The sequence below is a fragment of the Ursus americanus genome, chromosome 8 (assembly GCF_024610735.1).
Source record: "Ursus americanus isolate L20-20 chromosome 8, mUrsAme1.1.p, whole genome shotgun sequence".
Lineage (NCBI taxonomy): Eukaryota > Metazoa > Chordata > Mammalia > Carnivora > Ursidae > Ursus > Ursus americanus.
The window spans coordinates 4,075,954-4,095,392 of record NC_142134.1 but is presented as its reverse complement, the minus strand read 5'-3'; the positions used below and the strand labels follow the sequence as shown (position 1 = coordinate 4,095,392).

Genomic DNA, 19,439 nt, shown 5'->3' with positions numbered 1-19,439 from the left:
CTGCCCTTCAGATTTTAAGTCAGTAATATTGTCTATGCCGGGGTAGCAAAAACTCTGGCTGGGCACGACTGTTAGGGGTATTTCTACCAAGTCCTTGCTCGGCAGAGTAGTGTACTGGCATAGCGCTCATCTCAACGTGCCTTCTATCTAAAAACTTATTCCACTTTCTTCCCTCAGCCAAGTGAGAATTCACCAGAGAGAGAAAGAGCAATCGTCCTCCCTTTCTGCCAGTCTTTACCATGTGCACCGTGCCTGCTTGGAAATCTAGTTACAGATACCTGAATCACCAAATTATTAGCAAGAAAAGCACCCATTTTGCTTTCTTCTCTCCATCTTCCTCTTCCTGTCCTCTCCTCTCCTCAGAAACCAACGGGATGTGCCAGCACGGGAAATGAACAAAAGGAGTCAGAGAGAGCACCACATTCTCAAGCCCTCAGCAGGAATAGGGAACTCCGGAAGAGGGCAAATTCTGTACTTGTGCAACAGAGCTTTACACGTGATCCCTCCATGGGGTGGCTGTTGGAGAGCCAGGACTCCTATGATGGACGTTTCCTTTGAATCCCCGCTCAGTCCCCAAGGAGGTAATCCTGCATATAGGCAATGACAAATGCATGGATGACAGAATCTAGGTGTGGCAAAGGGAGTTCAGGATCTGGTCTGGAGTACGTTAAATGGTGACCCCCGGCCCCTAAAAATATGTGCACCTGGAACCTGTGAATACGACCTTATTGGAATGGGTCTTTGCCATTGTAATTAAGTTAAGGATCTTGATAATTCCAGGTATCTGTATAAGAAGAGAATGCACAGACAGAAGAGGAGACACAGAGGGGAAGTCCATGTGAAGACACAGAGAAAAAGGCCATGTAAAGACAGAATCCAAGATTAAAGGGGTGCATTTACAAGCCAAGGAACGCAAAGGATTGCTGGCCATTCCCAGAAGCAAAGAGACATGCCAGGCACACAGATACCCTCTGAAAGACTTGTAGTGAACAAATAAATTTATTAATTAATTCAATAGGCCCTCATTTGTTTATTTTTTGTAAAGATTTTATTTATTTATTTGTCAGAAAGAGAGAGAGTAAAAGCAGGGCGAGTGGCACACAGAGAGCTGAGCAAGGAGCCCGATGTGGAACTCGATCCCAGGATCCTGGGATCATGACCTGGGCTGAAGGCAGGCGCTTGACCAACTGAGCCACCCAGGTGTCCCCCTCATTTATTTAACTGTAAAGTCAGAGCACTAAATTAGTGATAATATCTTGAAAGTTCTAGGATTCTAAGAATGTGTCTTCTCCAGGCTGAATAAAATAGTTAAACAGGAGAAGTACACAGAAATTTAGAAGAATGGGAAATGAGTCGTGCTGGGTGGTACAGTTGGGTAGGTGTCCGGCTCTTGGTTTTGGCTCAGGTCATGATCTCAGGGTCCTAGGATCGAGCCCCGAGTCAGGCTCTATGCTTAGCTCAGAGTCTACTTGAGATTCTCTCTCTCCCTCTCCTTCTAATCCTCCTACTCGTGTTCTCTCTCTCTCTCTCTCTAAAATAAATAAGTAGATCTTTTTTTAAAAAAATGAGAATGGAAAATGATCAGAGACAAATACTTTGAGGACATGCTTCTTTTCTATTCTACACCCGTTCCTTTACAGGGAGTAAAACAATAAACCTCACTAACCCTTCTCTACTCTAAATCAAATCTGCACTTGAGATGATGTACCCATAATGCTTTTATTTGATAGTCACTCTCCAAGGGCCCATTGCCATGTGTTTAAAGGAGAGATGACGCTTCAGCTGTTCAACCTTCCCTTAGATCACTTTGTTCTCTTTCCTTCTCTCTGTCTTGGCTTCGCTAATTCTTGAATGTTTATGTGTGTGATGGGTAGAGATAGAAAGGGAACATTACTCTGCTAACCAGGAATCTGGGCTAGATCCCGGTTTTACCGGGCACAAATGGAAACGTGTGCCAAGTCATTATATCAAGTGGATTCCATACAGGATGCACCTTGAAGAACCCAGGAGATCTGGGGAGGAATGGCTACCAAAAATAGGAGTTTTATAACAAAATATCTAAAGGACTTAGTATAGAACTGGTTACTCAGATGGCAAGTGCAAAGGGTAGCAGTAAATACCCTTATTTCATTATCTTGCTTTCTGGGGTGCCTTAATTTTCAAGAAATGGCTTTGTGGGTGTATTTAAGAAAACCCACTTAGAAGAAAGCCACTTCAAACTGTGTTTAGAAGCTAAATAAATACAATAGTCCCCAGAACAGAGATTCAGTGGGCATTTTACTACATAAATCAAAGTAAACTTAGTAGTCTTCATTGACTCATGGGGCTGACGACACACTTCTGTATAAGTGCTAATTTTAATGAACCATGGTCCCTGAATGACATTCCTCATCAGTCACTTAGTGAGTGGGTATTAGTGCAGAATACAAATTACTTGAGTTTAACCTTCAAGTGCTATACATTTTGCAGATACATATTTACTTTTATTCTTGTTTATATGTGGGACAATAATGGTATGAAATGGATGGGGTTTTGGTCTGCCGAAGATGCCTTTCAGACATATTTTGCCTATAAAATATTCTACTTATCAGAAGCCAAAACATTCCCATAAGGAAATGTCTTCCATATGAAGGAGAAATGACCCAGCTCTTCAAATTCCTCTATTTGGTGATCTCCTCATTAAATAAAATCATTAGTTTAAAGTTATGGTATGAAGTTAAGCTCCTTCTATGTAATGTTCTTTAGGTTCTGTTGAAGAGAATTACAATTAAATACGGGAAATGGATGTTCCATACGTGTCCCTAGGCAAAGGTAGGCCTGACACATCCACAGCTCCCACCTGCCGTCTCCTCCTACCCTAAAGGTCTCCCAGGCAGAGACTTGGGGACTGTAAGTCATCTATAGTTGCTTCTTATTAAGGACTGTGGATATGCCGAGAACGCCTCTATTGAATGGATGGTATGTGAAAAGGCTGTTACGGCAGATGGCTAGTTTTTCTAGTTAGGATATTTTGACTAAAAGTACTGATTACTTCATATCATGGAGGCCAGGATTTAGGACATGCTTGTATTGACGATATAGGTGGTTGGAGCTAGAAAGTTGTCTGAGCTCAGGGAAGCTGTAGGTCTAGCTCTGTCTGTCTCTCATGAATAACTTCATCTCACTCATGGGGTCTCTTCAACTCTCCACATTCTTTCTCCATTCCTCCCATCAACTTTACTTTCTCATAACGTCTGCTTGCTCCTGCCACAGGTATGCCCAGGAGTCACCATGACTGTCTCAGACTCTCTCTACTGAAACCTTGCTGCTCTGGGGTTCACAGCTAATCACCCTTTGGTTTGTTTTGGTTTTCTAGTTCACGTTACACAGAAAGGAAAATTGATTGGCCTAGCTTAATATTCTCTTTCCTTTTTTGTTTTGAAACCAAGCTTTATAAAGAAATTCACAACAAAATCTACTCATTGCAAGTATACAAGTCAGTCATTTTCAGTGAATTTATAGTTGTGTAACCATCGCTATATGCCAGTTTTAGAACATTTTCAACACAAAGAACTCCCTTGTGATTTTCTGCAGTCAATCCCCAGTTCCACCTTCAGCATTAGGCAACTACTTACATGGTTTCTGTCCCTATAAGAATGCCCATTCTGCGTATTTCATATAAATGGAATCAAACAATATGTGGTGTTTTGTCAAAGGCTTATTTCACTGTATATAATGGTTTTGGGGTTTATACTCTTATAACCTGTATCACCAATTTGTTCCTTTAAATTACTGAGTAGTAGTCCATTGTATGATATCCTATGTTTTAGAATAGTCCAAATCCATTTCAAATGGAAAATGCAACGAAATATTCCATCTCACTCATTAATGGGCATTTGAATTGTTCCCAGTGTGACTATTTATGAATAATGTTACTATGAATATTATTTCAAAAACACCTGTCTTGATTACTATGGCTTTAGAGTAAGTTTTGAAGCTGGCTTTTGTAAGTCCTCCAACTTTGTTCTCCCTTGACAAAACTCTTTTGGTGATTCTAGGTCTTTTTCATTTCCATGTATTATTTAGGATCAGCTTATCAATTTCTAATGATTTGCTATGATTCTGTGATTCTGATAGGGATTGAATTTAATATATTAATCAATTATTTATCAACTTGGGGAGAATTGCCTTCTTAAAATATTGAGTCTTTCAATCCATGAATATGTAGTGCCTCTCCATTTATTGAGATATTTCATGTCTCACAGAAATATTTTGTAGTTCAATATGCAAGTCTTGTACTTCTACTGTTAATATATTCCTAAATATTTTATTCTTTCTGAAGTTTTGTAAATGTCACTATTTCCTTAATTTTATTCTTGGATTGTCATTGTTAACATACAGAAATATGATTTATTTCTGTGTATCATATAGCTTGTGATAGGAAATACTCTATTAGTTCTAGCAGTTATATTGTGGATTTTTTGATTTTCTGCATAAAGATGTAGTCTGCTAAGAAAACCTGTTCTGTTTTTTCCTTTCCAATCTGAATGAATGGATCTATCTATCTACCTACCTACCGACCTATCATCACCTTATCCATCTAGAACCTTTGGTTATAATTTTGAATAGAAGTGGTGAGAATGGACATCTTTGCTGTGTTCAAGATCTTAAGAGGAGGAAAGCACAAAATATTTATTAAGTATGATGTTTGCCATAAATTTTTCATTGATGTCCTTTTCAATTTGAGTAAGTTACATTTTATTTCTAGTTTATTGAGATTTCTAATTAAAAGTGGGTATTAAATGTTGTCAAATGCTTTTTCTGCATCTACTGATTCTACTAATATGGTGCATTGCTGTCTTTGGTTTTCATTTATTAAAGCAGTCATACATTCCTAGATAAATCTCACTGATTTATTTTTTCTATCCCTTTTTACATGTAACCAAAGTTAGTTTGGTAAGGATAGTTGCATCAGTGTCCAAGAAGGATATTGGCCTATAGTTTCCATTACTTGCTTTTTCTTTTCATTCTTTTCTAGATTTGGTACCAGGATAATGCTGGTCTCAAGTAATGACTTGTGCAGTGTTCCCTCCTCCTCTTCCTGAAAGGGTTTGAGAAGAATTGGTATTATTTCTTTTGAAAATATATAGAAAATACATGGAATTCACAATTGAAGCCATCCCGATGAATATTTTCTTCATGGGACCATTTAAAATTTCTAATGCAATGCAATATCTTTAACTGTTTTTATATCTTTTCAGACTACCTATCTTCATGAGTCAGTTTTAGCAATTTGTTTCTTTCTAAGAATTTTCCCATTTCATCCAAGTTTTCTAATTTGTTACCAAGCTCATTTTTGTGTCAGGTGATATAGATTACTGCTTGGCCCTGAGTTGATCTTTCCTGGCACCTACCCATTTGTGGCTACGGAGGGATAAATTTCCACAGTACGAAGCTAAGTTGCCAAGTGGTCGTCCTATTTGGAAGAGACTAGAGAAGACCTGCTGGGCAAGGGTTTTTGGTGGCTATAGGCTGGAAAACACTCCAAGTTTAATCCTATCCACCACACAAGTTAAACATTTCAGCATAAATTTTTATACTTACTCTTGTTTTGGGAACTTGGTAATGTTGAAGAAGCATTTAAAAGTAGAATCTTTGTCACTGTTGCATTTGTGACAGTCAACTCAGTCTTTGTGACACCACTGGTTGTGGTTCCTAATCATGCAAACACAATGAGCAGCCATCAGGGGTGTAAACAATAAATAGACAGTCTTATTAGTATTAATATTAACATTCAGTTACCACTTGAATATTAGTTACTGAAAGTCTTCTGATCAAGTTTTAGAAATCCAACATTTTGGTATTTACCTTTTGACGATCAGGTTAATTACATTAAGAAAATAGAGGCATATTAGACTCTTCTATATGTCTGTTAGAGTTTATCTCATTTGAGCACACAGTAATCCTATTAATTAAGTAATAATTGTGATCATAATTTTATGTATAAGACCCAGAAAAGTTAATTTCCCCATTGTCACATAACTTGTAGTAGGAGAGAGCCAGGATCTGAATCCAAGCCTTCCGATGTGAAAGTTAATCACTCGGCTACCCTAGAAAAGGGGTGGTAAGGAAGTGGTAGTAGTTGAAGATGGTACCATGGTTCCCATGCTGTCTGGGAAAGAATTTTCAGGTAAGGGGAAGAGACAGCAGGAAAGGGATATTAGGAATTCCATAAAATAAACTTTTAATTATACTTAGTTCATTTTTTGAAGGGGGGAGAAAAATTAACAGCAAAGAAAAGATAACCTGAGATTTCGAAAAAAGCATTGGAATAAGATTACTTGAAACAATTTATAATTAATCCACAAATATTATAAAAACAAAATAATTACTGCTTTTCAGTCTTTCCAAAGTCTGATGTGGAGAACACTGGGTAGTGAAGAAAAGACAGGCATGCTGGTTGGTGCAAGCTTACTGTTAGCTACATATGATGCTGACTGGACATGGGAGGAAGTCAGCCTAATAGATTTCTGTCACACAATAGGCGGAAAGACTGAATTGATGGTGTTTTCCAGAAGTGCCAATCAGCTTCCATTCTATGGCACGCAAGCATCTATACTGTAACACAAATTCTTAGTGCAGTTGAGAGATTGATGTCTGAGAAGCTGATAGTTTGCAAGAAGACCTCAGAGACGGTAGGTAAATATGTCTTTACACAAAAAGCCTTCAGGAATTGGGATGCCAGCAAAATATAAACCTAAGTTCAAATATAGGCTATAGCATTAACACTGCATATGAGAAAGAAAGAGCTGAAATGGGCAAAACTTTGGAGGCATCTTCAAGTACTAAATTGAGAGAGAAATACTTGGGAAAATAAAGAAATATCTTATTGTAGCAGACATTGTTGGTCGTGATAACATGGAAGTACAAAAGATCACCCAAAAGGCAGAAACTCAACACTTCAGGATGAAGGGACATGTGGGGGTAAAGATTTTCCTTCTCACCAGAACTCCAAGAACATATTCTTGGAAAACATAAGAACAGGATTTCCTCTTTAGAAATTTTTGGTGGAGAATTCTTCTGCTGAGTTAAAATAGAAAACCATGAAAAAGCTATCCTGCTGGCCTAAAGGATTGTCTAGCATGAGGCAGACTCAACAGTCTTGGACATGGAAAAGAGACTCTATATTTAAGTAAGATGTGGGAAACTGGCAGATTAGAAAAAAATACAAAGAAGAGAGCAGAATAATGGAACAGCTGGGGATACAATGCCAAAGAGTTTGCTTTGAGAATTGCCTATTACTGATGTGGAATATACTTCACAAATGAGGGTAGAATGAGAACTCACACTCAACTCAGGACAGGTTGTCAATTTTACAGAGTCCTGTAGGCAATGGAAGGAAACTTGAATGCTTTAAAGGTAACCAAAATATTTTTTAAATATAAGTGCATGGTGCACCTAAAACAAATAGAAGGAAAGATGCAGAGACAAATATTGCCGCAACCATAAATTTTGAAATTTTACTAGTATGCTGAAACGTTTCAAATCCTAGACTCAAGAGAGAAGAAAATGGGTGACCTACATTTATTAAGATATGAGAATTATAGTCTTGTATAAACATCTTGTTTGAAAAATTTTCCCAGTTGCACTTTGTGTTCACACTTAGATTCTGGACTTCTGCTAGGAAGTGACTGACATCTCAGAAAAATGAAACCAATCTTAGAGCTGTTCTTTAAACTTTTATGGTTTACTCTCTTTTGGTTTTTTGTCTGGCCATTTACCCCCAGATAACACTATGAATCTGCTTTGGTCTACAGGTGCAAATTGTACTGTAAGTCCATGCATATAATATTATATTAAGTTTGACAAACATTATTTTGCTTGAGACATACTAATTTAAGTTGTAACATCAAAATAGCATTGACTTTACTTCTAGGACTTGTGTTTTTGAAATTCATGTCCTTCTAGTTCTTAGAACTTTGGTATTGGTAGAATGAATGAAAGACAAAATATAAGAATTTTAAAATCATATTTGACTTGAATAAGATGAGTCTAACACATGAGATGCTTGAAAAGTCTCATCAATACCAGAGTGTGAGAGCAAAGAAAACAACATCACCGCAAGCACACCCTTAAGTGAAAACCATTGGCAACCATACCCTTGAGTGAAAACCATTGGCTAGAACTGAGCAGAATGAATTTGAGGGACAAGGACCATTTTATAATCGCCTTAGAATTATAGATGTGAGATTCATTTTGTATAATTCATGAGATTAAACTTTTGGGAGAAAGCAGTAAATGTGGGTATTATTTATATTAGGAATTTAGGCTGTGTTTATAACAGATTCACGATTGACTTGAAAGAGAGGGTTTATGGAGTTAAATTGTGCAAGGCATGGTATTAAGCAGCTTTGTTCCCTTGGAATTATATAATTTGAATTACAATATTGTATTATTTAATGCACAGAGCAAAAGCTGCTTGTGTGGTCACTTTGTCTTCAGAAATAGAATATGGGATAAGTGACTTTTTGACAAAGTCAGTATTTACTAAAACATGTGCTAAGAATACTAATACTGTGGTATGTTAATTCGGTTTTATGTTTAAGAAAAGACATTTTGTAATCAAATTAACTGGAGCTGCATAGATTGTAAAAAAGCCAAACGGATGTCTTTGTGATAGGATTACTAAGATTAAAAGAAATGTTATTGTGCACTGTGGAACCCCAAGGGGGTAGTCTTTTCTAAAACAATTGCCCAAGGACCTTCATTTCCAGGGATCGTTTTATAGGCTAGCGCTCCATAGAAATTTCGTATCCATAGCGAAGTGGGTAGTCTAGGATAAACTTAATTAAAGTAATGTCTTGATTCATTTAAGTGACTTTAATATCACTTCTGGTAATATTAAAGAGCCACTCATGGAAAGACTGTGAGAAGCCTAAATATTTATACCAACGGTCCTATGGAGATGCATCAAAACAGTGACAAAGACTAGAAAAAAAAGGCTCTTAAGATTTTGTTCAGATTTTCTGATCTCTTTTTGGAGTGAAGAGTAACGCATCCGAATGTAACTAAATTCAAAAGCTAAGCTCAAGAGCCAACAAAGTGAAGTGGTGTGGGCCAAACACCTGAACGATTCAGGGAGAACTAACTGTGGATCCTCCAGTACTTCACTCGGATAATGGACCGGGCTACCGCGGAGTGCTGAAGATGCTGAAGAAAACAAAATGGTGATGGTGGAGGGCCGTGCAGATAAAGTAGGGCTAGAGCTCTTAATGGGAAACAAGAAGAGGAGGGAGTTTTCTTTCTATGTGAATTTTGTATTTTCTTTACCTTTTCCATATTATTTAGATGGTGAGTTAAGGTAGATATGAAGGGTCCCTTGAAATTGTGCATTTACAATATTCTCCCTCTTGCTAGACTAACTGGGACCTGGGAATAACCCCAGGGAAAGCGAGTCAGAGCAGACCACCAAGAGTTCCCTGACACTTTGGCCTTGGCTAACAGAGTGTCTAGGTGTCTTCAGATCTAGCCATTTTCTAACTCAGTTTAGCAAGTGAAGTTCATATGGGAATTTGGAATTGATTCCAGGCCAGGTACGAAGTTTTACCTATATTTACAGTGCCTCTTTGCTGATACACCTCAGAAATCACGTGGTTTGCAGTGGTTTGGTGACCTCAGAGGGATCTAGTGATTTGGGATTCTTTTTAAGCCCTTGCTCTTCCTTAGAGAGTTCATTAATAAGTAAATATTGACTTTCCACTTTTTAAAAATCTATTTTAACAGTGTTTCTTGGAGCCAGACCAAATATTGGTAGGGTTGTCTCCTTCATTTTCCCAGACCTACTGATTCTATTTATTTACCTTCTTACACATCTGTGACTAACTGGCAACAGTGCTTATGGGGATCTTAAAAGCTTTGGGAACATTTGAGCTGCCCCTTTTGAAAACTATAGTTCATAACAATTACCAGTGGGGTTACTCGCATGTCAGGTGGTGGGTATAAAAGAGTTTTTTGTTTGTTTTCTGGTTGTACAATGCACATTACTTTTTAACATTTTACTGTGAATGCATTTCAATAACATAATGGTACCTTATTTTGGCAATTTTAAACTGCACTGCTGAAGCCCTAAGGGCTTGGTGTGGAAGACTCACAGACTACTGTCAGCAGTAAGAGAGAGAAGCAGGTAGAAGTCCACCCTACCCACATACGCACACCACCACCACATTGCTTCAGACAAGTAATACATCATAAAATATATATATATTCCATATGTAAAATTTTATATGGAAATGCATCTGCCAATTAAAAGAATTTAGATAAGAATGATCTTCCTTAATAATGAGGTTCATAAAATGTTAACCACACTAAAAGATGAAGAATATCAGAGTAGACAGAAATAAGATCTACTGTTACTATGAAATTCAGATATTAATAATGAACCAACACTATATGCAAGAACATGGCCTTTCACCTGGACATATTTACTCTTTTTAAAACACAATTCTAACAGGTTTGCTGTTTGTGTCTGTATCCGAATATGTGTGTGTGCACGTGTGTATGTGTGTTTCCCATTTAGAAGAAATGAACCTCCGTAGCTAGGCTGGCAATATCATCAAAAGGATAGCTTGAGAGCAGGGACTGAACAAGAACATTTAGCAAAAACTTAAAAGTTAAACTTACAGAATCTGATGACCATTTTGTGCAGGAAGAAAAAAAAAATTCCACATAAGCCTTACTAATACCTGGGGGGCTTACTGTTTAAAACCCAAGTATAAAATCGAGATTAAAATGATAGTACCAAATCATTAAGAAATAGTTGATTATGCATTATGAGTTAAATGGAAAGAAAAACTTAAAGCTAAACTATCAGGTTTGAAATTGCAAATTGTTACTATGAATTTTATGCTTCTTTTGCTAAGTCGCTTAGCCTCTCTGAAACCCAGTTTTTCCATCTGGGAAAATAATACAATAATATTTATTTAAATAATAATAATATTTAAATAATAATTTAAAAATTAGCTTTAAAAAATGATAACACATTTCTTAAAGTAAGAGCCAAATGCACTATCATAAAAATAGTACCTTGAAAAAAACTGCAAAGCATTTGCAAGTCACGCTCATTATGCTTTGTTAACAGAGACAAGGATATCTATAATATACTGTTGAATAGCCTCTATATCATTTATTTTTAAAATTACATTAAATTAAATTTTAAAATTGGATGCTTAAGAGAGGTAACTTCTGGAAGGCAGTGAATAGACTGAAGAGGAAAAATTATTTAAAAATGTAATGGGGAGAAATTTATAAATATGTAGAAATTAAAAAATAAACTGAATAACTAATGGGCCAAGGAATAAATAACAAGGGATATTAGGAAATACTTTGAGATTAACAAAAATGGAAATACAACCTACCAAAATTCATGGGATGCAGGAAAAGCAACGCTGAGGGAAACTTGTGGGTGTAAACATTTAGTTTATAAGGGAAGAAAGATCTTGTATTAATATCCCAATGAACCAACTTAAAAATTTAGTAAAAGAAGAGTGAACTAACCCCAACGTCAACAGAAGGAAAAGGAAATAATAAAGATTAGAGAGAAGAGAAATAAAATAGGTAATAGGAAAGCAATAGAGAAATTAATAAAATAAAAAGTTGGTTCTTTGAGAAGATTGGCAAAATTGACAAATGCTTAGACTGACAAAGAAAAGAGAGAGGACTCAAATTACTACATCATGAATGAAAGTGAACACATTACCATCATCCTGACAGAAATAAGAAGGGTTATGAGGCGATGCAATTAATAATTGTATGCCAACAAAGTATATGACCTAAATGAAATGAGAAAATTCCCAGGAAATCACCAACCATGGCCGACACTGAGTCAAGAAGAAATAGAAAACCTGAATACGACTATAATGAGCAAAGAGATTGACTTAGTAATCAAAAAAAAAATTCACAAAGAAAAACTCAGGACCAGGTGGCTTCACTGATAAAATCTACCACATGTTTGAAGAATAATTACCATCAATTCTTCACAAACTCTTCCAAAAATTAGTAGAGGAAAGAACTTCCTATTCTGTCCCAGGAGGCTAGTCTTAACCTGATATCAATATTAGGCAAAGACATCACAAACCTATATCTCTTATGAATATAGACACAAAAATTCCGAACAAAAAAATACAGATCAAATCCGGAAACATGTAAAGAGCATTACATGCCACAACAAAGTGGGATTTATCTCAGAAATGCAAGGTTGGTTCAGCGTATAGATATCAATGTCATATGCCACATTAATAAAATAAGGGATCAAAATCACACAACAATCTCAATATGTTGAGAAAAGGCACAGGACAAATTCTAACACCTTTGCATGATAAAAGCATTCAACAAACTAGTAATAGGAGAGGACTTCCTCAATGTGATAAGGGCATATTTGAAAAATTCACAATAACATCATACTTAATGGTGAGAGACTGAAAGCATTCTCCTATAATTAGGAGCAAAACAAGAATGTTTCTTCTCATCACTTCTATTCATAGAAAAATTCACATCTAGGAAGTTCTAGCAAGAGCAAAATGTCAAGAAAATAAAAAGCATCTAAAAATTAAGAAATAAAAAGCATCTAGATTGAAAAGGGAGAAATAAAACTATCTATATGTGCAGATAAATCTTATATAAAGAAAATTGAAAGGAGCACACACACACACACACACACCACACAGACACAAATTAGAACAAATAAATGGATTCAACAATGTGGCAAGATACAATATCAATATATGAAAATAAATTGTATTTTTATACAGTAACAATGAACAATCCAAAAACAAAATTAAGAAAATGATTCCATTTACAATAACATGGAAATGAATAACATATTAAGAATAAATTGGACAAAAGAAATGGAAGTCTTCTACACTGAAAACTACAAACATTATAAAAAGAAGTTAAAGAAGACCTAAAATAAACAGAAAGGTGCCCTATATTCATGGATTGGAAGACTTAAGATCTTTAAGCTGGCAATACTCCCAACTTGATCTGCAGATATGATGCCATCCCTATCACAATCGCAGTTGACATTTTGCAGAAATTGGGAAGTTGATCCCCAATTTCATATGAAAACTCAAGTGAACCAGAGTAGTGAAAACAATCTTGAAAAAGAAAAAAAAATTTGGAGGACTCACATTTCCTGATTTCAAAACTTAATACAAATGGTTACTCAGAGTGTATGATTCTGGCATAAAAATAGATATAGAGATAAATAGAATATATTTGAGTCCAGAAAAAAAACCACATCCATTTATGGCCAACTCATTTTCATTAAGGGTGCCAAGACAATTCAAATAGGGGAAGAGTAGTCTTTCAACAAAAGGTGTTAGGACAACTGGATAATTATACACGAAAGAATGAAGCTGGACATCTAAATCACACCATATACAAAATTTAAAGACTTAAATAGAAAAGCTGAAACCATAAAATTCCTAGAAGAGACCATTGGCATTACTCTTTGTGACCTTGAGTTGAGCAATGGTTTCTTAGAGTTGACCTCACTGACTGAAGGAAACCAGAATATGTCACCCTGAAATATGCCTCTTAGACATAAGAATTATTTTGAACTGCAGCCAATTAAGAGGCAGCCAATGAAGAAAAGGCTTTTCTGCTTAAGGGCAGGATATAAAATCTCCTTTCAGTGGAGACAGAATCTTATCAGCCCAGAGAAGACTCTCGAGGAATCTGCAAACAAACCCTACTCCATTAGGTTTCTTCCAGATATTTACCTTCCATTTTCTTGTCACCCTTGGAAGCTTAAACTACTTTCTTTCATCCAGTCATTTTTCTACAAACTTACTGTTCTTTGTTCTAGATGCTATATAAGCCAAAATTCTAAACTATTGCTTTGAGTTACTCTTCGTTTCAGGTTTCTCATGTGCAGTGCACTGCCCATGTTAATAAACTGTTTTTTATCTTGTTAATCTGTCTTCTTGTTAGTGTCTCAGCTGAAAACCTAAAATGGGTAGAGATAAAGTTTTACCTTCTTTACATGAAAGAAAAAATATAGATAAATTTTCCTTCACCAAAATTAGAGATTATAGTGCTTCAAAAAATACCATCAAGAAAATAGACACCCTACAAAGTGGGAGAAAACATTTGAAAATTATCTATCCAATAAGGCTCTAGTCTCCAAAACATATTTAAAAAGTACTTAGAACTCAACAGTAAAAGACAACCCGATTTTTAAAAAGTGGGAAGAATTAAATAAACAGTTTTCCAAAGAAGATATACAATGGTCAGCAAGTACATGAAAAGATGCTTGGCATCATTAGTCATTAGGGAAATGTAAATCAAAACCACAATGAGAGACCACTTCACACCCACTAGAAAGGCTATGATGAAAAAGACAGACAGCAACGAGTAGGAATTAGAAAATGGACAATTAATGCCCTCCTACATTTCTGGTGGGAACGTAAAATAGTGAGGCTGCTCGGGAAATGAGTTCCTCAAAAAGTTAAACATAGGGTTACCATGTGACTCAGCAATTCCACTTTAAGATACATAGCACAAGAGAAATGAAAAGACACAGCCACGTAAAAACTTAAGGTTGTTCATAGCAGCATTATTTATAACAGCCGAAAAGTAGAAACAACAGAAATGTTCATCAACTAATAAGTAAACAAAATGTGGTATATCCATACCATGAAATACTAGTCACCCATAACAATGAATGAGCCACAGATAAATGCTAGAGGGTGGATGAACCTGAGAACACAAAAGATCGTATACAATATGATTCTGTTTATGTGATTTTTTTAAAATGAAATTTCTTTTTTTTTTTTAAGATTTTATTTATCTATTTAATAGAGAGAGAGACAGCCAGCGAGACAGGGAACACAAGCAGGGGAAGTGGGAGAGGAAGAAGCAGGCTCCCAGCAGAGCAGGGAGCCTGACGCGGGGCTCGATCCCAGGACCCTGGGATCACGCCCTGAGCTGAAGGCAGATGCTTAACGACTGAGCCGCCCAGGCATCCCTTAATATGAAATTTCTAAAATAGGCAAAGGGAGAGAGAGTAGGTTAGTGGTCCCTGGCAGTGGGGGAAGGAAGAAATGGAAAATGATTAGTAACAGATATGGGGTTTCTTTTTGGAATGATGAAAATGTTTCAGAATTAGATAGTGGAGATGGTTTCATAATCTTGTCCATATACTGAAAACCACTGAATTATCCACTTCAAAGGAGTGACTATGATGGTATATGAATTATATATATGCAAGAAAAATGATTGCAAATGATCATTACTCACCTTCACCTTTAACTGTTGTCGTTAACGAAGAATGTGTTGGCTGCGAAGATGTACTTGAGAGTTTCTTACTGGTTGTTCCTAGTTTGATAAGACAGATGACATTATTAATCACAATTTCATCTTGCCAGTCAAGGAATAAATAAATGTCACTCAAATCTGGAGGTAAACTAGAATCCCTCTATAGTGGTGCTGTGAGCTTTTGACTATCTTTAATTTTCTTCATTTCCCATCTCCTTTTGTCCAAAGTAAGGAACGTAAGTACTGAATGAATTAGGTGACCCAATGAAAATGCACACACACACACACACACACACATTTTTCTATGATAAGCCCCAAAAGCAAATTTTTACTGCAGATTGTTACTTCATTATCTTAAAACATGCAAAAAATATATATTGCAAAAAACACATGATTAAAATTATGTTATTTTTCCTAGAGAGAAAAATAACTTGGTCAATAGGACCTTTTTCCCCCCAGAATTATATTTCATTTTGTTTATTTGATTATGACACTAGGACTTCCAAAATTACATAAATTATAAAGGAGCTTGCAAATTCTTTAATTAATTAATTTGTTCTTTTACGAAACATTCATTGAGTTTCCACTCTGTTCCAGACCCTTTTCTAGACTCTTAAGGGCAGTCTCAAACTCTTAGTCACCTTTTTAATCTGAGTAGTATCAAGGATAATTCCTGGCATATTGTAGACATGTAGTAAATGTTGTTTTTGATAAGCTGGAACTCATACAGAACATGGGGACCAAGGAAAGGACAAAGATTTGCTTTATGTAGTGAATACGACTTACCAATTTGATAGCCATAATAGTCAACATTCCCTTCTTGAAACACTTTAGGATATCCTTTTGTGATTAGGGCATGGGTTCTATTTTTACTGTGTGACATATATAAAATCCTGGTTCTTAAAGTATGCATGCTGTATTGTGGGAGAAAAAAAAAATTGGCTCTGCACAGTTTAAGGCTTTAAAACCCGTCCAGAAGAAAGTTTTCAAGGGTAAGCTGACTGGAGCTGTGTATCAGAAAAAAACTAAGGAATCACAAGGAAGATAAGGCCTTTGGAGCATCACTGAGGACAAATGCCTCCAAGTAGGTGGTAGAAGTTTTCTCTTCTGCTCCTCTGTCCTCACTGCTTATTAGAGGACATAGATTATTATAGAAATGGAAGGTGGCTTTAATAGGTAGATTCTGGGAATTATAATGTGGAGAGTGCTGAAGCACTGAAGACTTCCTCAAAGTCTTCTGTACCCAATATGTGGTTATATTTTAAAAGAAGAAACCAACGAAGGACACGTTATTCCTAAAAGCTAGGTTTGAGATTTTGCATTGCCCACTCACAGGGATGCCTTTTTGTTTGTTTGTTTGTTTGTTTTTTGAGAGAGAGAGAGAGAGAGAGAAAGTGCACATGAGCTGAGGGGAGGGAAGAAGGAGAGGGAGAGAGAGAATCCTAAGCGGGCTCCATGCCCAGTGCAGAGCCCAAAGTAGGCTGGATCTCGTGACCCTGAGATCAAGACCTGAGCCCAAATCAAGAGTTAGATGCATAACAGACTAAGCCACCAGGTGCCCCAGAATGCCATCTTACGGTGAAGACGTAATGATATAAATGAAGTGTCCCTTCCAGCCAGACGTGGTGAATTTGTTTTCACTTCAGCACTACTCTTGGCATTCTTGGTACCAATAACAGGCTGAATTAATTTTTACAATTACCTTGTTTCATATGTTTCACTGGTATGTTTCCTATTTCACTTGAAAATTCAAGAATAGAGATGATTACAGGAAATAATTAGGACACAAATAACAATAAGCATGAATATAAATAGAAAAAGTATCAAGTGTGTGCAGTTCTTGAGTTTCTGAAGCCCTTGACCCTTTTCTTTTACAGCTATCCTACTTCATGCTTGATAGAGGGAAGATACTAACAAATTTGAGCTTTGACCCGAGCAATCAGCCCTAATCTATTTGACTTCAATTTCAGCCTTGGTCTTTGGAAAACTGAAGAGCTAAATGGCCATCCGTTTCTGGTGTTCCTGGGCTTGTGTGTGAACAGTGATCTTGGGATCATGCCCATGATCATTGTATCTAACCAATGTTACTGTATCTATAGCAGAAACAGAACACAATTGGTTTTAGATTTATTGTTAATGTATGAATACTCACTTTCAAATATGGATAAGCATTCTACATATACTTTATAATAAAATTCTTATGTGTTAAATATGTCGAAATTCTGAAGCATAAATGCATCCTTATTATTGCAAAAGTAAAATGTTGCACTAATGAGGATTGTGATTTCTGTTTTGATGTCCAAAACAATAATTAAGTACTTATTCTAGTTAATAAAAGAAATAGATTGAATTTAATATAAACAATAAGAGAATATTATAGCCATTTATATTTAGAGATATTATATAATTTTGTGTCAACAGGTGTTTATAAAAGATTAAATCATTAAAATATCATAATTGTACTCTGTAAAATTTTTAGTAAACTATCTTCCATAAGATCACCCAAATAATCTTTTGGAACTGTGTTTAATGCCATGTAGGACATCAGGGTTTCAAAAAAATGTCTGATTTGTAAACATTTTATATCTTGTGAGCATAAACTAAGAGCAAAATGCCAACTTTGATCATTTCAAAATTCCATGAAAAGGAAAAACCAAAAAATCTTGTACAAAGATATCCCAGGTAAATCATTTTCAATTCAAACTCAATAAGGCACATAAAGACAGTGAAAAAAAGAAAAAAGATATGGAGAAAATGTGGTACCCAAAGCTATTTTCCCACTAAATTATGAGAAAACTTAGAAGACTGCCTTTTAAAAGTCCCTTCTTTGCAGTTTTATCTTCGTCAGTTTCTAGGGGCGAGGTGCATCATAAACGTCGCCATAACTGGCAGCCTACATGGAAGAGATGGCCAAACACACTGGGCTCCTCTACTGCCCTCAGTTGCACTGAATGTCTCTTTAGTATCAGAAATGCGAAATATCAGTGCTAACAAATTAAGTCAGCTAATTAAAAAAGTTTGACTTTTAAATGCTTTAAAAATCAAGCTGAATAATAATTACGTTTTAAGAATGAAATTTCAGGTTTATTTTTCTGTCTTAGAAGTTCGTCTCATGATGGTGGGATTCGGTGTCTGCCAAGTGTTGATGTTAACTCTGGCCATTTGGCATTGCAAAACGGGCAATGCACTTGATCCATAGCTAGGAAGAGATCGGGTCCCACCTCTCTAATAGGGTAAACCTCTGAAAGCAAACCCTACTCCGAGCAAAGCTGCCAGTCACTTCTGCTACTGGGGCTACGTCGCTGCCAGAAGAGTTCCCGTCTCAGTAGCACATTTTCCACTTTTCTGATGATGGAATTTCTGCCATCGTCAAGAGAAAGAACATTTAGGTGCTTTAGATAGACATAAGCATTATTAAATCAAATATCTTTTGACATTTAAACAAGAAAATCTGGTTGGAAAGCCTTAAAAGAAAAATAGAGATGTTTTTCCATGTTGTATTTTTTTTTGGTAAATGCATTTATTGTGTCTAATGACCATGCTATCTGGCACACCTGGGTGGCTCAGTTGGTTAAGCCTTCAACTCTTGATTTTGGCTCAGGTCATGATTTCAGGGTCGTGAGATCGAGTCCCGTGTAGAGCTCAGTAGGGAGTCTGCTTGAGTTTCTTTCTCTCCCTCTCCTTCTGCCCCTCCCACCGCCCTCTCTCTCTCTCTCAAATAAATAAAAATTTTTAAAAAATTTGACAATCAAATAAAGATGGAGAAAGAGAAAAAAGGAAAAGAAAGAAAGGAAGGGAAGAAGGGAGGGAGGGAGGAGAAAGAAAAAGAAAAATGAAGCAAATATGGTGAAATCTTGATAATTATTGATTCTGGGAGATGGGCATATGGGGATTAATTATAACACTTTTTATTGTGGGTACATCTGGACATTTTTATAATAAAAAGTAATAAAAAGAAAAGCTTCACTGGCCGATTACAATTTGTATGATTGAACATGAATAATTTAAAACTCATCTGCAGACTGGAGTTTAGTTTTTGTTAACCAGGTTATGCAAGACAGGGAAGTGCCCAGAAAAGAAATTAAGAGGAAATTATGTACGTGTGTGTGTGTGTGTGTGTGTGTGTACTCTGATTTCAAGTGTTT

The 19,439-nt window shown here is 36.2% G+C and overlaps 1 protein-coding gene across 2 annotated transcripts in view; it reads right to left on the bottom strand.

Annotated features, from left to right (window-relative positions):
• Positions 1-19,439, bottom strand: part of EMCN (endomucin) — a 98,325-nt gene that overhangs the window by 40,008 nt on the left and 38,878 nt on the right. For both annotated transcript variants that reach the window (XM_045792507.2, XM_045792498.2), the window contains exons 3-4: positions 15,277-15,354; positions 5,584-5,694 (exon numbers count right to left, since the gene is read on the bottom strand). In XM_045792507.2, coding sequence (XP_045648463.1) covers positions 5,584-5,694; positions 15,277-15,354 — 189 coding nt within the window. The remainder of the gene's footprint in view (positions 1-5,583; positions 5,695-15,276; positions 15,355-19,439) is intronic.